This window comes from Pipistrellus hanaki (genome assembly GCF_964339955.1).
Source record: "Pipistrellus hanaki genome assembly, chromosome: 13".
Taxonomy (NCBI): Eukaryota; Metazoa; Chordata; class Mammalia; order Chiroptera; family Vespertilionidae; genus Pipistrellus; species Pipistrellus hanaki.
The window spans coordinates 49,670,479-49,693,322 of NC_140515.1; the positions used below are offsets into that span (position 1 = coordinate 49,670,479).

The window sequence follows — 22,844 nt, forward strand, 5'->3', positions numbered from 1 at the left end:
TAAATTCATTAGTGGAGAAGAGTACCGTTGAGGAGATCTCATTTCATCGACATCACCTGACAAGATGGAGCCTAGCAGAATCCCTGGCTCTGTGAATGAGGGAATAAGATTAATTCTTACAAGGCATGTAATTTAGTATAACAGATTGGAATAGGCTAAATATGTAAGTACAGAGAAATTAAAAATAAGGAAACAGTCATGTGGAATCCATATGACATAGAATTCCTATACAGTAAAATTCATCCTTTTAAAATACATACTTTATTGGTTTTTAGTATAGTCAGAGTTTTGTGACTGTAACCAGTCTTATTTTAAGACATTATCATTATCCCCAAAAGAAACCTCATACCCACTGGCAAGCACACTCTATTCCCTCTCCCCTAGCTCCTGACAGCCACTGAACTATTTTCTGACTCTTTGTATTTGCCTGAGAAATAATTAAATTTCATGCAGATGAATTGATTTCACCAGTAAGGATTTTAAAAAAATATATATTTTATTGATTTTTTACAGAGAGGAAGAGAGAGGGATAGAGAGTTAGAAACATCGATGAGAGAGAAACATCGATCAGCTGCCTCTTGCACACCCCCCACTGGGGGTGTGCCCGCAACCGAGGTACATGCCCTTGACTGGAATCGAACCCGGGACCTTTCAGTCCGCAAGCCGACGCTCTATCCACTGAGCCAAACCGGTTTCGGCCCAATAAGGATTTTTAAAGACATGTACAATCATGATATATCAGATTACTTTAATTATAATGGTCAATTTCATATTTTATTACAGATAAAATGAAAGATGCCATCATAGCTAAATTGGCGAATCAGGCTGCAGATTATTTTGGTGATGCTTTCAAGCAGTGTCAGTATAAAGATACTCTCCCTAAGGTCAGTTATCATTTTTATACCCACTTGGCTGTTTGCATGTGGAAATATTTGGATACTGTGTACAAGAAGCAAGTTGAAAATTATGTTTTATAAAGATTTGAAAATTTAGGAGAGGCATTTAAAGAATATATTTGTAGAAATTTTTTTTTTATTTAAGATGCATGAAAATTTATTTTATATTGAAGGGATGTCTTTGCCTTTGCTCTTCACTAAACTTGTTTTTCCAAGCTAAATCTCTTCCTGGAAAATTTTAAATATCTGTCTCCAATAATTTTATCAAATAAGGGCATTGTGCACTTCTGATTCATTGGTGGTTTGGTACAACAAGCATGAATACTTGAGCATGTTGATTATTCACACTTTTAATTATTGTCCTGTTTTCTTAAAGATGAGTCTAAAAGTGCAAAAACAGACATAAAGAAAAAGGAAAAGGAAACAAATTCCGCCAGTAATTTTATTAGAATTACATTTTGTCAACAGGAATAAAAAATTGGGCTGCTGTTGAACAGCTAAGGAAAACAATCATCTTTAAACCACATATTTATTGCAGGAAGTATTATTTTAATGTAAAATTTTCTGAAGTGGCATGTGAGTGTGATCATTTGAAATGACTAGTCAGTGTGATCATTTGAAAGGACAAAGCAGATTATTAGACTAACAGGTAAATTTAGAATGGTTAGAAAGGGAAACTGAGATTGAGTGAAATGTGGTATATAATTCAGTTACTTTTTCAGAAATGTTCAAGGAATTAGTTTTGTCTGTATGATAGCTCATGGTATTTGTCACATGGTCTCATAGCGGAGTTTATTAATAAATCATTCAGGAATTTTTTTTTTAAAAGTATGAAGTTGCAGACAGTTTGTGGTGGAGTTAAAAAGAGCATATAAGTTCATCAATAGAACATGTTAGTTTAGTCAGAAAATGTCCAATGTGAAGATTCCTAGAAATTGAAAATACACCAAGGTATCAGTGGAAAGGTGCCCAGGACTCTTGGATATTAATAATATTCCTCTTAAAAAGAGACTTGGGACCCCTTCTCACCTCTTTTTCATCGGAAAGACCTCATGTTCAGCTGCCTCGTGTACCGTTACATCCTGTTGGGCCATTAGTTCAGTCTTGTCATGGAGAGAAGAATGTCACCTACAAAGACTTGGAAACTACTTTGCAGCATTCCTGGAATTCCTTGAAACTCCCGTTTAAGTACAAAGTTGCTCCAGCCTTACTTTGAGAACTGGCATGAGTGCAGTTTGAGATTTAGGTGTCCGTTATTTTTGCATTTTTTTCTAATAAAGCTCATAAGATATCTCATATTTTATCTGTCTATCTATCTATTTATTTATTTATTTTAAATATATTTTATTGATTTTTCTTACAGAGAGGAAGGGAGAGGGATAGAGAGTTAGAGACATCAATGAGAGAGAAACATTGACCTGTTGCCTCTTGCACACCCCCTACCGGGGATGTGCCTGCAACCAATGTACATGCCCTTGACCGGAATTGAACCTGGGACCTTTCAGTCCGCAGACTGACGCTCTACCGTTGAGCCAAACCGGTTTCGGCAGATATCTCATATTTTAATTGTAAAACTGAAATGTCTACAAATAATGATCCAGGAATCTAGGATATTATTCATTGGGAGACAGGAAAGGACATAGGTGGTAATGTCAGTTTTTCAATGTCTTTCTCATTCATTCATTCATTCATTCATTCATTTATTGTTTGCACAGTGCTTGTCTAGTATAGTTATTAGATTTTATATGACATGTACTGCCTAAAAACAATAAAATTGCAGGCTAGGATTTGACATTTTAGAAGAGCCGGTACCCTTATAACTGCTTCCCAGGTTCATGTTTTTGGATCTTTTACAATTAATTTTGAATGCAGGTTGTTTTTTTTTAAGGCAGATTAGGGCAGAATAATACTGAATCATATGAGTTATTAACCTTAGTTCATTTGTCTGTTTGCTATGTGTTTTTGAGTATATGATACTGAAATGTTAGTTGTTATATGATACTGAATTTTTATTTGGCTAAAAATCATCTTTATTAAAAAGTCTTAGGATATGAGTATAAGTGGGAACTTACTTTTACTGTCTTTTGTCTCTTAAACATGAAACAGTCAGCTATAGAGCAATTTCATTAGTGTATGTGAGTAATCATTTTAGTTGACTCTAACGGCCGGAAAAGGGCTCATAAGAAAGCTTCTAAAGCCTTGTGCTTGCTGTTCCTTTGGCTGTCCGTTCTACTTCTCTTTCTAATGCATGCTTTCCTTTCTTCTTTGTAAACAAATCGTTGACTTCATGGCTCGATTAAAGAGAATTGTAAAAATTTGAATTGACTTCACTTAAAAGTAAAAACAACAACAACCCACCCCTTCATTCTAATTGGAAGAAAAAAATTCAAATGATTGAATTCAACCCATGCAAAATCATGTGGTCTTCTCTGTTTACACCTGACTAACCTATCTCTAAACTATTAATGGGGTAATTCTAATTTCTGTCTCCTTTTCCTTTTTCTTCCTGCATCCCATGTTGTCTGCGGTGGTTTGTGTGGTTGGACTCTTCCCTGGTCAGTATTTTTATTTCCAGGAGGTGTTTCCTGTGTTGGCTGCCAAGCACTGTATCATGCAGGCCAATGCCGAGTACCATCAGTCTATCCTGGCAAAACAGCAGAAGAAATTTGGCGAAGAGATTGCAAGGTTACAGGTGAGTCTCTTAGAAATAAATATTAAATAACTTGGATCTCCATTTTTCTTTTCTTTTTTTATAAGGACAGGTTTTTTTTTTGTTTTTTTTTTAATCTCTGTGTTTTTAAAAAAAATACATTTTATTGATTTTTTACAGTCAGGAAGAGAGAGAGATAGAGAGTTAGAAACATTGATGAGGGAGAAACATCAATCAGCTGCCTCCTGCACACCCCTCTACTGGGGATGTGCCCGCAAGGTACATGCCCTTGACCAGAATTGAACATGGAACCCTTCCGTCTGCAGGCCGATGCTTTATCCACTGAGACAAACTGGTTAGGGCCATTTTTCTTTCTTAATGAGATTCCCAAGTTTGCTCATGAAAACCATTCCTACTCATTGCCCCATCAATGGAGACAAGTGCTTTTATAGGCTTTACCTGCTGCATGCTTTTTTAAAATCTCATATTTTATTTAAATTAATGCAAAACAAAACAACAGAAAATAAACCCTAAAAAATTTCATGCAAAATTTACCATACTTATTTTAATATAAAATGTTCTAAATTAATTACCAGACTCCAGAAAGGATTGTACAGTGCCAGCCTTGGAGCATATAAATTGAGCTTGAGAAGGACAGTGGTAATATAAGTACATCTGTAAAAAGCAGAGTACTTTCTGTGCAGTTGTATCTATATGGTAGGCATTGGGGTTGTCAGAAACTTGCTGTGACATCTGGGCAACTTTTCAGCAGGAATAAGGGCTGTTTATTAGTTGTTTGTATTTTTGAGTATTGGTAAGCAGAGGATAAGAAGATAAGGAAATTTTAAAATGGCCTGGATATTAGAAGGTACTATGCGAGTATCATTTAGGAAGTTCACACAAATTAGTCTTTTCATGAAAAAAGAAACCCAGACTTATAAAAAATAAAATGTATGCTGGTATTATAACCCACAGTGACACAATCAGAGAAAAGCATGCTTTTTTTTTTTTTTTTTTTTTTTTTTTTTTTTTTTACAAAACCGAGATTAACAAACATATCTCATTTGTCTAGGAATCAACTTTGATCACTATTGTTTTGATTCTCAATGCCAGGTTATACTTACTGGTCCATAGGTTTCCTTTATTTTCTTGGTAATTCACACGTGTTTAAAGGGATGTCTGCTATGTATTCTTAAATTTTGGGGTAATTTGTGAAGAGAGAATTTCTAGGTTAATCTGTTGACCACATTGCTGAAAATTCAAAATCTCAAATTAGGTTTTTCCCCCCTTTATTTAAAAAAGAAACCAATGCTTGGTTGAGAAAAATAAACATTATTATTATTTTGTAACATTTTCTTTTTAGCATGCAGCCGAATTGATTAAAACAGTGGCATCTCGCTATGATGAATATGTCAACGTGAAGGATTTTTCAGACAAAATCAACCGTGCCCTTACTGCAGCAAAAAAGGATAATGACTTCATATATCACGATCGAGTTCCAGACCTCAAAGATCTAGATCCTATTGGCAAAGCTACACTTGTGAAATCTACTCCAGTCAATGTACCCATTAGCCAGAAATTCACTGGTATGTCAAGAATTTAGTTGTAGTTTTAATCTTACTCATCTTTTCTCCAGTTTAATCTTTTTTTTTTTTTTTTTTTTTTTTAGTAGCCTAAAATCACAAAGTTACTATTGTATGCTCTGAATATACTTTGCATTCAGATTGTTCAAAATGAATATGAGAATAAAAATTATTATATCTACAGGGCAATTTAAAAAAATATATATTTTATTGATTTTATACAGAGAGGAAGGGAGAGAGATAGAGAGTTAGAAACATCGATGAGAGAGAATCATCGATCAGCTGCCTTTTGCACACGCCCTACCGGGGATGTGCCCGCAACCAAGGTACATGCCCTTGACCGGAATCGAACCCCAAGCCGATGCTCTATCCATTGAGCCAAACCGGACCCGGCTACAGGGCAATTTTTAAATGGAAAAGATGTCAATGAAGGATATGTAAAGTATACAACAGAGTCAGAAAACTTGAAACTGCATTTGAGTAATGATAAAAACTTTAAGCAGTTGTCATTTTAACATTTGTTATATAACTTCAAACCTATCAAGTCTGGAGTCTCTTAAAAGTAGTGATTGTGTCAGATAAATACATTATAGTATGCTTGGGTATTGTAGGTATATACAGTGTTTGGTAGCTGAGATCCTAAAGATAATATTCTAAGTTATTGGGAAAGGGTGATTATTTTACCTATTTTTATTTAACAAACACAAAGTGTTTACCATGTGCCAAGGAACTCTTTTAAGCACTTTACAAATATTAGCTCATTTATTTTTCACAACAATCCTATGAGCTAGTTACTTTTATTATCCCCACATGACTGATGAGGATACTGATGCACAGTGATTACCGTGTCCAAGGTTGCATAGTTAGAAAGTGATAGAGCTGGAAATTGAACCATGGCACGGTAGACCAAAACAAGTGAAGTGTTTTCATGATTAGCTCTTCTTCACCAAAGATTCCTTTAGTTCAGTGTCACATCTAAAAGGTAAGAAATTTAAGTTCAGAGAAAAAGCTTTCATTGTTATTGCCCATCATTGTACTTTCAGTAGTGATTTAGTTTTACCTTTAAGTATTTGTAGACTTTTTATATAAACATTGGAAAGGAAATACGAACAGTCACTATATAATTTGAGTTTTGTCTCAAAATTGTGTTGACATTTCCATTTTTAATTGCAGATCTGTTTGAGAAGATGGTTCCTGTGTCAGTGCAGCAGGCTTTGGCTGCCTATAACCAGAGGAAAGCTGATTTAGTTAACAGGTCAATTGCACAAATGAGAGAAGCAACCAACTTGGCAAATGGGTAGGTAGAACTTATCTTTCATAAATTTATATCTAAGCTTCCAGTGTTTTCTGTTTGATTGTTCTTTAAATAGTTTATGAACATTTTACTTTCTGACCTTGGAACTGAATGTCAAAGATAAGTGAAATAGCAAATAAACACACATTTCTTGGGGACACTATAGTTATTAAGCCCTACTAGTTGGAAGAAACTTAATTCCTGAAACAAAGTGAAAATATTTGACCACTAATTTGTATTTATTTGAGGGAAATGAGAAGTAGAAATGAATTTTTAAAGTTAAGATAATGAGTATATTGAGTACTCTGAACCTGTTTTGTTTCTGGTAGATTCATTGGTTTTAAAAAAATCTTAAGTATAATTTTAATTCAGTGAAGTACATCCATTTTAAATGTATAGTTCATTTCTATTGATAAATGTGAATACCCTTGTAACCATCATCATTTCCACAATCAAGACAGAGAACATTTCCTTCACCCTAAATACACCCTCATGCCTCATTATTTTTTTTTTATATATATATATTTTATTGATTTTGTACAGAGAGCAAGGGAGAGAGATAGAGAGTTAGAAACATCGATGAGAGAGAGTCATCGATCAGCTGCCTCTTGCACACCCCCTACTGGGGATATGCCCGCAACCAAGGTACATACCCTTGACCGGAATCGAACCCGGGACCCTTCAGTCCCCAAGCCGACGCTCTATCCATTGAGCCAAACCGGTCTCGGCCCTCATGCCTCTTTCTTTCCCTTCAGTTTCTCTTCCCCTAACCCCTAGCCACTGTCTATAGCACTCCCTATCATTATAATTTTTCTTTTTATATAATTTAATGTAAATGTAATCATTATAACATATGGAGTATGCATTTTATAGTACATAGTGTAGTACAGTATTATTACATAAGTAATACCTACAGTATAGATAAGCACCTATAGTATATAATCAAAATGTGTGTTGGGTATCTTACACTTAGCATAATGTTTTTGAGATTCATATATGTTGTAGATATCACTTTGATCCTTTTTATTTCTGAACAGTATTTCATTTTATGGTCAAATGTCAGTCTGTTTATTCTTTCACCTGAGGATGGACATTTTAGATTGTTGATGCGGTAAACATCAACAGGTCTTTGTGTTGACATCTTTTATTTCTCTTGGGTAAATAAAATAGATTAATTGTATGGTTAGTGTATGTTTAACTTCATATGAAATGAATAGATTATTTTCCAAAGTGGTGGTTCCAGTTTATATTCCCACCTGCACTGTTTGAGAAATGTTGCTCTGGATCCTCATCAGCACTTGGTATTGTCAATCTTTTATTTTATTTTATTTTTTTATTATATATTTTTAATTTTAGACATTTTAGATTGTGTACTAGTGTCTCGTGATTTTTCATTCTCCTGATTTATAAAGATGTTGAGCAACTTTTTATATGTTTATTAGCCATTCATAATATCTTTTGTGATGTGTCCGTTGACATATTTTGCTAATTTTTAAGACTGAGTTTTTCTTCTTATTAATCTTTGATGAACTCTACATATTTTAGAAGCAAGTCCTTTGTCAGATGTATGTAATTAAGAATATTTTCTCCTTGTTGTTTGCTTTTTCATGCTTTTTATTTTAATGAATGTATGGATTTTGACATTTTTCTTTTTCTAGCAAGAAAAACATAAGTTTAACATTCCCTTTATTATATAAATGAAATAACAGAATAATTGTTACTGTGCTACAAACGGAGAACAGATGAAGATTCTATAATTAATACTTAGATCAACTATGTTCTCTTTACATTTTGCCTAGGTGATATGAAATTATAACTTATGTATTCTGATTTGTCAGTGACAATATAACAATCAGGAGTATAATAAAAAGATTATAGCTTTTAAGATAGATTTTTTGACTTATAATTACTTAGACTGAAAGAAGCTAAGTTAGAACTATCAACCAAAGGTATTTAGTATATTTTAATGTATATATCTTACTTTTTGGCTTTTAATTTCTAACTGTGAATTTAAATAATTCTTTAATTATTTTGTTTTAATTTTCTCAATCACCTATTTTTTTTCTTTTCCCTTATTTTTCTGTTGATAAGGCTTATCTACTTTTGGGATGGTAACTCCATTGCTTTTGACTTGGATATAAGAGACTCATGTTTTAAGGTGGTTTAGACCTCTATGTAACATAATATTTCATTTTTTCAGGGTGTTAGCATCTCTTAATCTTCCAGCAGCAATTGAAGATGTATCTGGAGATACCGTACCTCAGTCTATATTGACTAAGTCCACATCTGTGATTGAACAGGGTGGCATCCAGACTGTAGATCAGTTGATCAAAGAGCTACCTGAACTACTACAAAGAAATAGAGAAATCTTAGATGAGGTATGTTTTGAGGTTTGCCTTTCAAATAAAATAGTTTGACTCCTGTTGTCCAGCAAGGATTAGCACTGGAGGCTTTTTCCTGTTTGGTTTTACAGGGAGGTGCTCATCATTGTGGTGAATTTAATGTGGGCCAGAGCTTGACCTTCAGCCTCAAAAAGAATTTCAATTGAGTGAGAATAGGTTCATTCATATCTGTAAGGGTATGTAAATGGACATTAATGAAACATATGACCATTGTTTAATATTAGGATACTATGAGAAGTTACTATCACTGAAATTGCTCAAAGTTTTCATAATTAATGACTTTTTAATATTAAAGACTAGAGGCCTGGTGCACAAAATTCATGCATGGGTAGGATCCCTAGGCCTGGCCAGTCAGTGATCAGGGCTGATTGGGAGCTGCTGGCTGCTGGCTGCTGGCTGCTGGCCAGGGCCTTCCTTCGTTCTGCCCTATTTCCTGGTGGTCAGCGCACATAATAGTGAACAATAGAACTCCTGGTCTCCCGGTTGAACTCCTGCGGGGACACTTTGCATATTAACCTTTTATATATATAGATAATATATATAGATTGGATTTCTTGGTGAACATGGGGTTAAAGAAAGGTAGGTCATCAAATGTTTTATAAATCCACTGTATCCATTTTCCAGTGTAGAGGGCATTTTATCAATAGGAATGGAACACTAAAGTTTTTTGGCTAAAGCCAACAGTTTGCCAATGTTATTCTCCCTTTATTGTGCCTTTAACTCTTTAATTGGTAAATTTTTTTCTTCAGCTATAATTATATTCAAGCTGGTTATATTCCCTTTCTTTCTGGTTAATATTTATTCCCCCCCCCCCCAATTTTTTATTGATTAAGGAGTCACATCTCTCTTACATGACTTTTGTTATCAATGCTTTCATCCCTGATGTTCTGATTTTTCAGTTAACTTTCAGAGGATATTGTATTTTCATCATTTCCAAGTACTTTGGGGCAGGGCCAAAGTACTTAAGTATAATACTTATGATGGTGTGAACCTTGGAGGATGAGAATATTGACCTCCTAGGCTTATTTAAAAGAGGGGCTAAACTAAAACAGTCACATGCCTAGCCTATGGGACACACAGTATTTATGTGCTTAATAAAGTATAGCTATTTCTACTTTTGCTGTTATATTACTATGGTTATGATAATGTAAGTGATATGATATAACTGATACTGAACAAGGAAAGGAAGAGTGTGAGAGAGAAATACCATTGATGAGAGAGACTCATTGACAAGTTGCCTCCTGTATGTCGCACACTGAGGATCAAGCTCACACCCCAGGCGTATGCTCTGACTGGGAATCAGACTCTGACCTTGTGGTCCAGAGGTTGACGCTCAACCACTGAGCCATGCCGGGCCTTCACTGATGTTTCTTGTGTCTACTCGTGTTCTTTAAATTCACACTCTAAGCTAATAGTGAACTACGTAGCTGGCAAACTAAGGATAGTGGCTAATTCTGGCTTGTTATGTTTTGTAAGGTTCACTAATGAAGGATGATTTAAATTTTTTTTTATTTTTTATTTTATTTTATTTTTTACCATTTTAAGAGGGTTGCAAAAAAAGAAAAAGAAGAATATGGGATAGAGACTGTGGGCCTCAAAGCCTAAAATATTTACTGTAGTGTTTGACAGAAGAGTTTGCAGACTTCTGCTCTAAGCTGTCAGGAATTAGCAAATACCATTGGCTCTAACACATTTTTCTACTGGTAAATTATTATCTTGTGTTTCTGGCACTTTACTATCTTGTCTTTTCAGCTATGCATTAAAAAGACATTTTTTACATGTAAGTATTTAGTGTGTGTTATTGGGATAGAAGTCTAAATCTTATTTCATATAGGTAATCAGTTTTCTCTTTGTTTTGTTTATGGCTTCTGAGGTCCAAAAGCTTTCTATTTATTTTTATCTTAAAATATTCTTTGTTTTAAGTAGTCTTGGTATATGGATGTACAAAAACCCTTACTTATTCTTCTGTTTTAATTTTACTGAGTAAAGTAATGGCTCGCCTAGCCCTTTTACAAGATTTTTTATTAAATAGATTGTAACATGAATTTCTGCAACAAAGATTGTTGTGCCAATTTATATTCTAACCAGTAATATAAGAATAGTTCCATTTCACTAATTTTCGTGTACTTGGAGTATGATCATTTAAAAAAAATTCAGCTTTTTATACCAGAAATGATATCCATTGTTGCTTTTCTTTCTTTTTAAAAGTCATTAAGATTGTTGGATGAAGAAGAAGCAACTGACAATGATTTAAGATCAAAATTCAAGGAACGCTGGCAAAGGACAGCATCCAACGAACTCTATAAGCCTTTAAGAGCAGGTAAAAATGTGTATTAATTTGACCTTCAAATTAATAAAGTCTCAATTTGGATCCACATTTTGCTTGATTAAATTAGGCTCAATTGTAAGCCTGTTTTTACTGCAGCTGTTGCTATTATAACCCAGGTGTTTTTCTTCAGTGATAAAAAATATAGCAAAGATAACCCATATTCATTATAAGAAATTCAGATTCTTGATAAGGGTATAAAGTGAAAATTAAAACGTTCCTATAACCTTTTCTATTCCAGCCATGTGCATATTTTATTAACTTAAGCGAGATCATATTATATGTATTGTTTTATAATTTCATTTTACTTGAATCCTGGATGGTAAAAGGTGATTTTTAACAGTTAATTTGAAGTCAAGTTTTTATTTTGAAAACTTTAGTTATTTTGAAAACTTGTTGTTAAGGTAAATGATATCTTCATGGTAGCTAGAGAATTGTTTTGTTTATCTCTGTAAAAGTAATTACTGCTAATGAGATTTCTCTAAAAATATATCTGCTATTATGTAAGTCAAGTTGAAGCAGTGATCCTTTGAAAGAGAATACTTTTTAAATAAGTTGTGAGGGGATGAATGATTTTTTTCTATATTCACGAGTTGTGGGAAAAGGTTAGTCAAATAGCTTTTTATTTGGTGGACAGTGATCACAAATTATTTAAGGTATAACTGTGCTTTTGCTTTATAGTTGGTTTTTCAAAAATAAAAATGCAAACACGAGAGGAACTGAGTTTCCATTATTGAGTGAATTGGTGCCTATTAAAGGGAGAAAAAGTAATAATTCTCTTAAGAAAGGAACCCCAAAATGCTGAAATTTAACTACAAAGAATTGGGGCCTGTAGGAGGACAACAGAACTAAGGGTACAATCAATCCATAAACATTACTGTTGAAATCAGTTTGATCACATTCTTTTTCCCACAGAGGGAGCCAACTTCAGAGCAGTTTTGGATAAAGCTTTGCAAGCAGATGGGAAGGTGAAAGAACGGTATCAGTCGCACCGGGATTCCATCGCACTTTTGTGTAAGCCGGAGCCTGAGCTGAATGCGGCCATCCCTTCCGCCAACCCAGCAAAGACCATGCAGGGCAGCGAGGTGAGAAGATGCGCTTTGATGTGGCTGGTCATCTGTTTATGAGAATGATGTTCAAGCGGTTATAAACAAATTGCTGATTTCTTTCTTATTGGCATCTTTCTAAAAGTGCAGATGTTAATTATGGCTGTTATATTTAAAGTAGCCTGATAATGTACACTGAGTAATAGGTAATTATAGTAATAACATTACAATCTTGTAATAATAATTTTCATTTATTGATGCTCCTGTGAGCTGGGTACTCTATTCTAGATACTCCATATGTTCACAGTATTTAATTAAGGTTTTATTAAAGGGAGAAAATTTCCCTATGTGGAAGGACTGCGTATGGCTAGATACTCTCTGAACACACATTCCTTGCTGCATACTTTTGTCTCCCACAATTCTACCATATTCCACTTGGCCTACCTCTGAAAGGAAAATTGACAAGGTGTGCATATTAAAAAATGGGTAACATCATTATGGCCTTTCTATTGGTGACAGGAAGGAGAAAATTAATAATGGGGCATTGGTCTCAGAATGTCCCAAAAGAGGAGAAAGTGCAAGTATAATGTCTGATGAGGTAATGTAGGATAAGATAGAGGCCCCGAAGTACACAGGAAAATAAGCCAAAGCACACAAGTACAACTGAAAACTTGAAAAATGAATTTCCTGAGGCCATAGATCTCAAAAGTTATCAGTGTTGTTTCCTATTTATCTTTCCACAGAAGCATTTCATGGTTTTACTTAACCAAGACTTATTAGATATCTAATCTATGTAAGGCACTATGCTAGGTGCTTTGAAAAATTAACAAACGAATCAAACAGAGCCTTCACCCTCCATTTACAGTCCAGTGTCAAAGATTAGACATACACAGGATAACTGCACTATGGGATAGAAACTTAAGTGTCATAGTCACAGAGATAAGCTGTGGGAATTTAGATGACACAGTACTTAAATTCCAGCATGCTGGAGCTTCTCTCTCTCTCTCTCTCTCTCTCTCTCTCTCTCTCTCTCTCTCTCTCTCTCTCTCTCTGTCTGTTGTTAATCCTCACCTGAGGATTTTCCTTCATTGAGGTTGTCTCCTGCATGCACCCTGACTGGGGCTGGAGATCGAGCCTGTAACTGAGGTCTGTGCCCTTGCCAGAATTGAACCTGCAGTCCACAGGCCGATGCTCTAACCACTTAGCAAACTGGCTAGGGCCGGAGCTCCTCTCTTAAGAGACTTCTTAAGAAGTTGGCACATTATGAGAACAGAGTAAAAATGCAGAAAAAGTGAACCCATGTGGATTTAAGGATAGAGTGAGAAGGTGTGGCCAGAGAAGCTACTAGAGGTTCAGTGGAAACCAGCCCCCAAAGGAAAGAGAAGAATGTGTACAGAACCTGGATCTCTAATGAGGGTCAGGGGACCTAATGGAACAAAGAATACTAATTGCAGTAGTCCCCCTTATCCAAGAGGGATAATGAAGCCTGAGACTATATATTGTATGTTATGTTTTCCCCTCTACATCTATACCAGTGATAAAGTTTAATTTATAAATTAGGTACAGTAATATACTAACAACAATAGTAAAGGAGAACAATTATAATAATATATTGTGATAAAAGTTATGTGATCTCTCTTAAAATATCTTAGTGAACAGTGCTCACCTTTTCACTTACAGGGAGCACTTCTTGGCATCTTTTGGTATATCCAAATTGCCAGCATCATTCCTCTTGACTTTGAGGTCACTGTTCAGTAAAATAAGTGTTATTTGAACAAAGGCGCTAATACCACAACAGCCTGCTACTAAATGACAGCAGGCAGGTAACATATACAATGTGGATATGCGGGACAAACGGATGATTGATTGCCCTCAGAAGAGGAAGTTGTGTCCGTGTGAATCATGCCTGTCCTCTCACAATACTTCTGGCTAACTTGGGGGTATTATCGCCCCAATTTTGGCCTACTATTTGATGAGACACCTTAGTTTCTATACTACATAAGGACATGGAGTCTGTTTCAAAATAATACTATTACAGTGTTCCTGACTCTCACCCTGAGGCTGATTTTTAAACCAGTTCTGCATATTCCTTTTCCTAGTTTTTGTTAGACATAACTTACAGAGAGAGTAAAATGATATCTCTTATTTTTCTATTAGCTAAACAGACTTTATAGGGTGGTAAATGCTTTAGGCAGAGTCATGGTTCAGGTTCCATTATCCGTTTAAATGCACCAACATATAATAGTTGCAACCTTTAAAATGTATATTCTATTACACCCTCCCAAAACAAACTGTGTCACATAATTACATAGTTATACTTCAACAAAATAAAGATGCTTTAATTCTTAATCTTTTCCCCTATCCCTGTCTGAATGTGCATGCCTCAGCTTCTTCAGTCAATAATGTGCCCAAAGTATAGAGTTGAACCATAAAACCTAACTACCAGTTAATAGTAATTTCTTACACGATTAAACACTTACCCTTTGTTAGAAATTATCTTGTGCACTTTATGTAGATTAGTTCAGTCTTCACAACAGTCCTGAGATAGGTAATATTACTATTATTCTCATTTTGCAGGTGAGAAAATTGAGTTTTCCTAGTAGTAAACTGACCTTAGTTACACAGTAATTAAGTTTATTATGTCCACTAAAGGAGCATAGTCAGAGTTGAAATATTTTATTTTGAAATTATGTTTTACTTAGATGGACAGTTCATTCATTTGTTTCTGTATTCAAGTTTTGATTTAATTTTAATTTTGAATGTGAAAAAATTTTTATGATTCAAAAGAGAAATCTCATTTCTTTCCACTTTGTTCCCATCCACTTTTTATAAGTTATCATATTCACTAGTTTATGGTTTGTCCTTAGTCCTTTTCTTTTTTGCAGAAAAAACATCTGCATACATATGTACATAATATATTATGTATATGTATATCTTTATATTTAGATTTCTCTTCTCTCAAAATTCAGCATTATACACACATGCATGCACGCATGCACTTCTGCACCTTTTTTCTCCATTTAACAATGTGTCATGGGAGTCATTTGGAAATAAGATTTTTATTCACATTGTCTAACATCTGATTCCACTAGATCTCTTAAACAGGCTTTGTCATGTCCATCCAGGTATGACACATTCTCCTTCCTGTAGTGTGTCTATGATTTGATGCTTCTTGGACCTCAAGGAGTCATATTTCTTTCTACTACTTATGCCCTCATTTTCTTTCTCTCTCTCTCCCCCCCCCCCCCCCATATATTTTTATTCCGGAGAGGAAGGGAGAGGAAAAGAGAGATAAAAACATTATTGATGCGAGAAAATCATTGTCCGGCTGGCTTCCTTCTGCATGCCCCAACTGGTGGATTGATTCCATAACCCAGGCTTCTGGTTTCTTTTTCAATTAAACTAAGGTTTTCTTTTTTTTTCTTTTAAGGTTGTAAATGTATTAAAATCCTTATTGACAAATCTTGATGAAGTAAAGAAGGAAAGAGAGGGTCTAGAGAATGACCTGAAATCAATGAATTTTGATATGACAAGCAGATTTTTGACTGCTTTGGCTCAAGATGGTGTTATAAACGAAGAAGCTCTTTCCGTTACTGAGCTGGATCGAATCTATGGAGGTCTTACGACGAAAGTCCAAGAATCTCTAAAGAAACAGGAAGGACTTCTTAAGAATATTCAGGTGTACTTCATATACTTTAATAAGATTTATGTTTTAAAAAAATTAAAGAAAGGATAAGCCTATTCTAAATCTAAGATAATCTAAATTATCTTTTTTTTTGCAAGTATACATGTTACTAGCAATCTATAATCATTATTGATTGTTTTATCATACACTGAATTTGTGATGTTTTTACTTAAGGAAAGATTTAAAGCACAGTGCTATCCCAAAATAAATATTTGTTAAATTTCTAGAAATTACTGCATATAAATATATTGATCTTCATAGTTGGAAAAGTTTCAATAAAAATGTTAGGAGCTGTGTTAGTTTGAGAAATAAATGTAAATACATAAATTTTTCTTCTAACAAGGTTTCACACCAGGAATTTTCAAAAATGAAGCAATCTAACAATGAAGCTAACTTAAGAGAAGAAGTTTTGAAGAATTTAGCTGCTGCATATGACAACTTTGTTGAACTTGTAGCTAATTTAAAGGAAGGCACAAAGGTATGGTGTACTAAAGAAACAGTAGCTATCCAGTATAGATGTGAATATGTAATTTGGGAAGTTAATTGTGTGTTTTTTTTTCCAGTTGTATCACCTTTTTTTTTTTGCTTTGAATTTGTTAGCTTTAATGACTTTTGCCTCTGAGAAGTTTGTTATAAGATCTTAATGAAGGTGGCAACATTTCATGGGAACTTTGATGAATGTGTAATTCACAAGGCAGAAAGTGGGTTAACATTTGATGTAACAGGAATTAGCCCAGAGATAGCAAAAGCCATTGACACCTGTTTTTGGGGTGTTTGTGGGGGGATAGAGGGGTGGAAAGTTGACCAATTTGAATGACTGATGAGGAAACAGCTGATCTGTCGTGGGGAAGGTGGGTGGGTGGATATGGCGTTTATATTCTGTGCTTTATATTGGATAATGATAGACTTGTGATCTGTCTCAGTCTCAAGAGTGCTTACTCAATATGTTTTCAGTATTTTATTGCCTATTCTTTAAAGAGTTTAGGGAAATGCTTGTATTTTTACCAATTACTTTGCTTATGAGGGAACAAGTGATTTTTAAGTTTTCTGACACTTCACTCCTTTGGTACTTTAATTCCATTGTGATCACTGGATAAAGTTATCTTGGTGAAAATACAGAAGATGTCATGTAAAACCCTCTATAAAGAGTGGGTATAAATACTGCTGTGGGTACAAATAAAAAAACAGAGAGGATAGTAAAATATTTTAATTTTGTTTAATGCTTCGTTGAAATAGACAAGTGGGAATTCTTCTAAGGGCTTCTGAAATGCTGCTGCATTTCTGAAGTGAATGTGCAGATCTAGTCCTTCCAGTGAAATAGGGCTAGTGGGTTAGGAATTGGGGAAAATGTACAAAACATGGTCATGAAACTTTTAACTTGTTACCATTTAATTTTTAGTAATATTGTTCTCTAAAAGCGATTTTATTTTCTTTAGGAGTCTTAGCTCATCTTTTTTTTAAAAAAAAATATATTTTATTGATTTTCCACAGAGGGGAAGGAGAGGGATAGAGAGCTAGAAATGTTGATGAGAGAGAAACATCGACCAGCTGCCTCCTGCACACCCACTACTGGGGATGTGCCCGCAACCAAGGTACATGCCCTTGACCGGAATCGAACCTGGGACCTTCCAGTCCGCAGACCGACGCTCTATCCACTGAGCCAAACTGGTTTTGGCTTAGCTCATCTTTAATATTAAGTTAGACTTAAGTAGTATGAGTTATCTAATGTAGAAAATTTTAGTTTTTCACTTTTAACTGTTTTGACAATGGAGCTTTAGGTTGTGTTCCTCCTTAGATTAAAAATTGTTCTGGTTAATTACTTGTATTTGTTGTTTGCTTATAGTTTTACAACGAACTGACCGAAATCCTAGTCCGGTTCCAGAACAAGTGCAGTGATATAGTGTTTGCACGGAAAACAGAAAGAGATGAACTCTTAAAGTAAGTTTGTTTTTTATATTAAATTGCACTTAGAGTATTTTTGTTTAAAAATACTCAACCTTGTGGAGACTTTTGGGGGTAAACTTAACAGTGTGAGATAGCAATTTTTTCCTTTGCTCCTGGGTGTTTTATAAAACAAGTCAGCAAACGTCTGCATGGTCCAGAAACAAAAAGATAAAAAAGAGCAGAAGCTCTAGATGTAGGGAGTACAGTGATGTCACAGAAATGATAATAAAGCAGCTCACAGAGGCAGATCTGAGGCAATGCTTATAAACATAAGTATTTTCTTTGTGGTGGCAAATAAGTTCCTTACATAAACTAGAGGTACAGATGGCAGAATCACTTTCTGAAGGAGACTACTGAGAGCTGGGCCAGGAGCAGGACTCACTCTATGCTTAGTAATCAGCAGAGAGTTGACACAGCATTGATACGAAGAGACTATATTTATTAAGGTGAAAAAATGGACAAAATGAAACAAAACCTATAGATGAAGAACATTCACCAAAATAATATTGTTTTGAGTCATGTAAAAGAATATATAATCTTTTCAGATAGTTACATTAACTAAATAATGGGAGTTCATGTTTTTATAGTCAAAACCAAGTATTCTGATTTTAACTTTCTGGATTGTGTTCATCCACCCCCTCCACTTATTATTTTTTGAGCTGAAGAACCTTTTGCTCAAACTCTGTCTTACAGAGAATCTCTGTAAAATAGATAAAAATGGATCTAGCTCACATCCAAGGTGCAGGCCTTGTAGCGGGACCTTTGTTAAAAATCACTGTTATGCTCAGATCCTAAATTCTTTTAAACATTCCTATTGAATGTAAAAAAACAAGAAAAGTATGTATAGATGTATACCTTGTTGAATTTATACAAACTGAGCACACCCCTGCACTGAGCACTTGGAAGTACCCCAGAAGCATAGCTAATGCATCCATCCAGTCGTCACCCACTCCCCCATGGCAACCACTGTCTCCACTGAGAATGTAGACTGGTTTCTACACAGTGAACTCTTGTGATTGGCTATCAGTCAACATTATATTAGTGAGATTCATCGGTATGATGTTGCCATATATATATTTCATCATATGAATATACAACAGTCTTATTACCAGTACTATTATTGAGTATTCAAGTAGTTTTTAGTTTTGGGCAATTGTAAATAGTGTGGGCATGAAGATTCTAAAACACACTGTCCAATATTATTGTTAGGAGTAAAAGAATAGAAACAAATCAGATGTCTAGGGCTGGTAAAATAAGTAAAGGTACATCTGTTTGGTGATACTATGCAGTCACATGTACAACTTAAAATTTAAAATTCCTAGTAGTCACATTAAAAAGGCTAAAAGAGCCGAAACCGGTTTGGCTAAGTGGATAGAGCGTCGGTCTGTAGACTGAAGGGTCCCAGGTTCGATTCCGGTGAAGGGCATGTACATTGGTAGAGGGCACATCCCCTGGAGGGGGTGTGCAGGAGGCAGCTGGTCGATGTTTCTCTCTCATCGATGTTTCTAACTCTCTATCCCTCTCCCTTCCTCTCTGTAAAAAAATCAATAAAATATATATTTTTTTAAAAAAGGCTAAAAGAGAAACGGGCAACATAAAATTCAGTGTGTCCAAAGTAGCATCATTTCAAAATATAATCAATGCAAAAATTATGAAGGAGATAGTTTATTCTACTCTGCCCCACACTAAATCTAGAAATCTGGTTTGTAATTTACACTTACAGTACTTCTGTTTTATTTAAGTGAGATTTTGGGATCGATTTAGTTTATCTTGGTAGAGAGGATTTAAAGATGTTTTTCTGTTTTTTAATACTGTATTTTAATGGTCTTTTCAACTGTCTCTTTTATAAAGAATTTACCTTAGTAATATATTTTGAGGTATCTTTTAACATGAAATATCTCAGTGCCATACTTTTTGGAATATCTTTAGAAAGTATTAAGAAATTTACAAAATGGTTTGAATAGGTTAGCTTTCTCACCTGTTGTTATGGTTTCTATAAATAGTGATTAAAATATTAGTGAGATGACTATGAGGTGACTATGAGCTGTTGTAATTTTCTGGTTATTATGTTAGGAGTTTCTCATCTAGAGGATGACCTCTTATTAAGACTGGGCAGTCGCCCTAACTGGTTTGGCTCAGTGGACAGAGCATCAGCCTGCGGACTGAAAGGTCCTGGGTTTGATTCTGATCGAGGGCACACGCCCAGGTCTCAGGCTTGATCCCCAGTTGTGGACGATCAATGATTCTCTCTTATTAATGTTTCTATCTCTCTATCCCCTTCTCCCTTCCTCTCTGATATTAATAAAAATATATTGGGGGGAAAAAAGAGTGTGGGCAATCGTTTAGGACCAGTTTGATATGTTCCTTACTCTAGCTGTAACTATGATCTCTGAAAGTTTACCTTTTCCCTCAGGCTTCACAAGTAGCATAAGAACTAATTTCATTTCATTAAATAGTAGGGAGAAAAGACTTAAGGCAGTTCTAGTCAAGAGCAGAAATGTAGCATGTTTCAAAATACCATCATTGTTTTGAACCTATTTTCTGTATTTCATGAATGAAGAAAAGAAAAACACCTGATATTTTCTGTGTGTTGGGTTTTCCTTTATTGTGCTAATTTCTAACCCTTTTCTTTTATAAGGGACTTGCAACAAAGCATTGCCAGAGAACCTAGTGCTCCTTCGATTCCTACACCCGCCTACCAGTCCTCTCCAGCAGGAGGAACTGCCCCCACTCCTCCAACTCCAGCGCCAAGAACCACAGCGGTCAGTAAGCAAACCTCTGGACATGGAAGTTTACATTAGTGACAGCTTGCTTGCTGTAAAGCAGTGTTTCCCAAAGTGTGGTACGCGTACCCCCAGGGGTACGGGAAGAGTTTGGTGGGGATATGCTCTGCACCGTGCTTAGCTGAGCCTAATTCTACGTTCTCATGAGTACGAGGGGTACTCAGCGTTACGAAAATTATAGAAGGAGTACACATATGTCAAAAGTTTGGGAAACACTGCAAAGGATGGAACAGACTTCATATTGGATAAATCTGGTGTCACCATTTTGATCAGGTGACCAACGTGATGTTTTGCAATGTGAAGAATTCTTGCCAAAAAATCTTTAATTTGAAGCTAATCAAGTCTTTAGAACCAACTTTCAGTTTATAGCAAACAGGGTGATGAAACAAGATTGTGCCGGTAGGAAACCATTGGACAAATCTAGAACTGGGACATTTTGTGAGACATCTGGCTTGATCTTTTCTAAGAGGGGATGTCATAGGAAGGAAAACATAGGCATGTTTAAGGCTAACGAGTGGAAAGATTCATAATAACCAAGTGCAATCCATGAATCTTGATTGGATCCATGAAAACACTTGTCAGAGCCTCTTTTGGCGATAAGTAGGGAAACTTAAATGTGGAGTGGATACTTGATGGTATTAGGAAGTAAGAGTTAATTTTCTTAGGGTGAAGTGGTCCTATGATTATGTAGGACAATATTAGGACTTGTATGTATTATATATTATGTTATTCTTTTAAGTGTTCTGGTCTTTAAAAAATGTCATAATATGTTGGGATCAGGATGGGATTACAGTAATAAACTGTACCTGACCTGCTCCTTTCTCCCACCTCAGTTGTCTAACTATTGGTGGGAGAAGCAGTGAGCAGTAAATGATTAAATATTGGGCATCAGGAAAGGAGCAGTGGCTACCGAGGATCCACAAATCAGAGAATTAGCCCTAGCCGGTTCACTCTGTGGATAGAGCATCAGCCTGCCGATGGAAGGGTCCCAGGTTTGATTCTGGTCAAGGGCACACATACATCGGTTGCAGGCTTTTCCCCAGCCCGGGCCCTGGTTGGGGCTCGGGCCGGAGGCAATCAATTGATGTGTTTCTCTCACATCAATATTTCTGTTTTTCCCTCTCTCTAAAAACAAATAAACAAACCCAGTGGAAAAATATCCTCAGATAAGGATTAAATAAACATATAACAAATTGGAGAATTACTCCTCAACTGTGATACATTTTTAGAGTAATAAGCCAACATTTAAGAATGGGAATTAGAAGTATATCTAGTTGGAGTGTGTAGAGTTTCTCTCATGCCCCCTCATTTATTTGACTTGATAGCAATTTGAAAGAAACACGAAACATTTTGTAGTTACTGCTGACTTTTCCTTATAGCCCAGTAAGCCTCAGCCCCCCGCCCGGCCTCCACCTCCTACGTTTCCAGCAAATCGAGCGCCTGCTGCTGCCGCCTCAGCTCCCGCGGTGACTGGAACTCCTGCAGCTGCTGCATCCCAGACTCCTGGCTCAGCTCCCCTCCCACAGGCCCAGGGCCCCCCGTACCCCACCTATCCAGGATATCCCGGGTAAGGCGGAAACTTGGTTTATCCCAGTGAAGCAGCTGATGTTCTCCTTTTAACCTGCTAATACAGGGTTGTCTCTGCTCTGAGTGGGCGTGTCATAAATGAATAAGTACATTGTCAGCTCATGCAGAAGTAAAACCATTTATTTGTGTAGTTGAGATAGCTATTTCCCAAGCATATTTATGTTTTTAGTTTTTACATATTGGGTTTATATCACGTCTCTTCTGTATGGAATTCAGATTATGTTTCCTTGATCCTATTTATTTAGGTCAGTGGTCAGCAAACTCATTAGTCAGTAGAGCAGCAAACTGCGGCAATTTGCCGACCACTGATTTAGGTGATAAACACGTGCCTTTTCTGAGCTTTCCATGAGCCAGACTGATACGGCCTTTTTTATATTCCTGTACTTTGAAATCTTCGCATTCTGATAAGCTGTTGAGCAGAAATTTATGTAATGATGGAATGTATTTTCTTAAACATCTGCTTTTTTTGTGATAATTAGTTAAACAAGACATTTGACTATTTTTTAAGTGTGTTTCAAACTTCACTAAATCCATTCTGTCTTACCACTGTTAAGAATTTTATAAACAGTAAATTTATATGCATTACAGTGAACTTGACATTCTTTCATTTCAAGTAATAACAGGATTAGGAACACTTTTCTCTAACAG

The 22,844-nt window shown here is 35.6% G+C and overlaps 1 protein-coding gene across 1 annotated transcript in view; it reads left to right on the plus strand.

The window, feature by feature from the left end:
- The window catches only part of PDCD6IP (programmed cell death 6 interacting protein), a 45,069-nt gene that overhangs the window by 18,601 nt on the left and 3,624 nt on the right, over positions 1–22,844 (plus strand). Inside the window, exons 6-17 of the mRNA XM_084902206.1 lie at positions 784–884; positions 3,472–3,588; positions 4,910–5,132; positions 6,303–6,426; positions 8,624–8,801; positions 11,034–11,145; positions 12,067–12,236; positions 15,628–15,876; positions 16,226–16,360; positions 17,726–17,820; positions 20,465–20,588; positions 21,989–22,176. Coding sequence (XP_084758332.1) covers positions 784–884; positions 3,472–3,588; positions 4,910–5,132; positions 6,303–6,426; positions 8,624–8,801; positions 11,034–11,145; positions 12,067–12,236; positions 15,628–15,876; positions 16,226–16,360; positions 17,726–17,820; positions 20,465–20,588; positions 21,989–22,176 — 1,816 coding nt within the window. The remainder of the gene's footprint in view (positions 1–783; positions 885–3,471; positions 3,589–4,909; positions 5,133–6,302; positions 6,427–8,623; positions 8,802–11,033; positions 11,146–12,066; positions 12,237–15,627; positions 15,877–16,225; positions 16,361–17,725; positions 17,821–20,464; positions 20,589–21,988; positions 22,177–22,844) is intronic.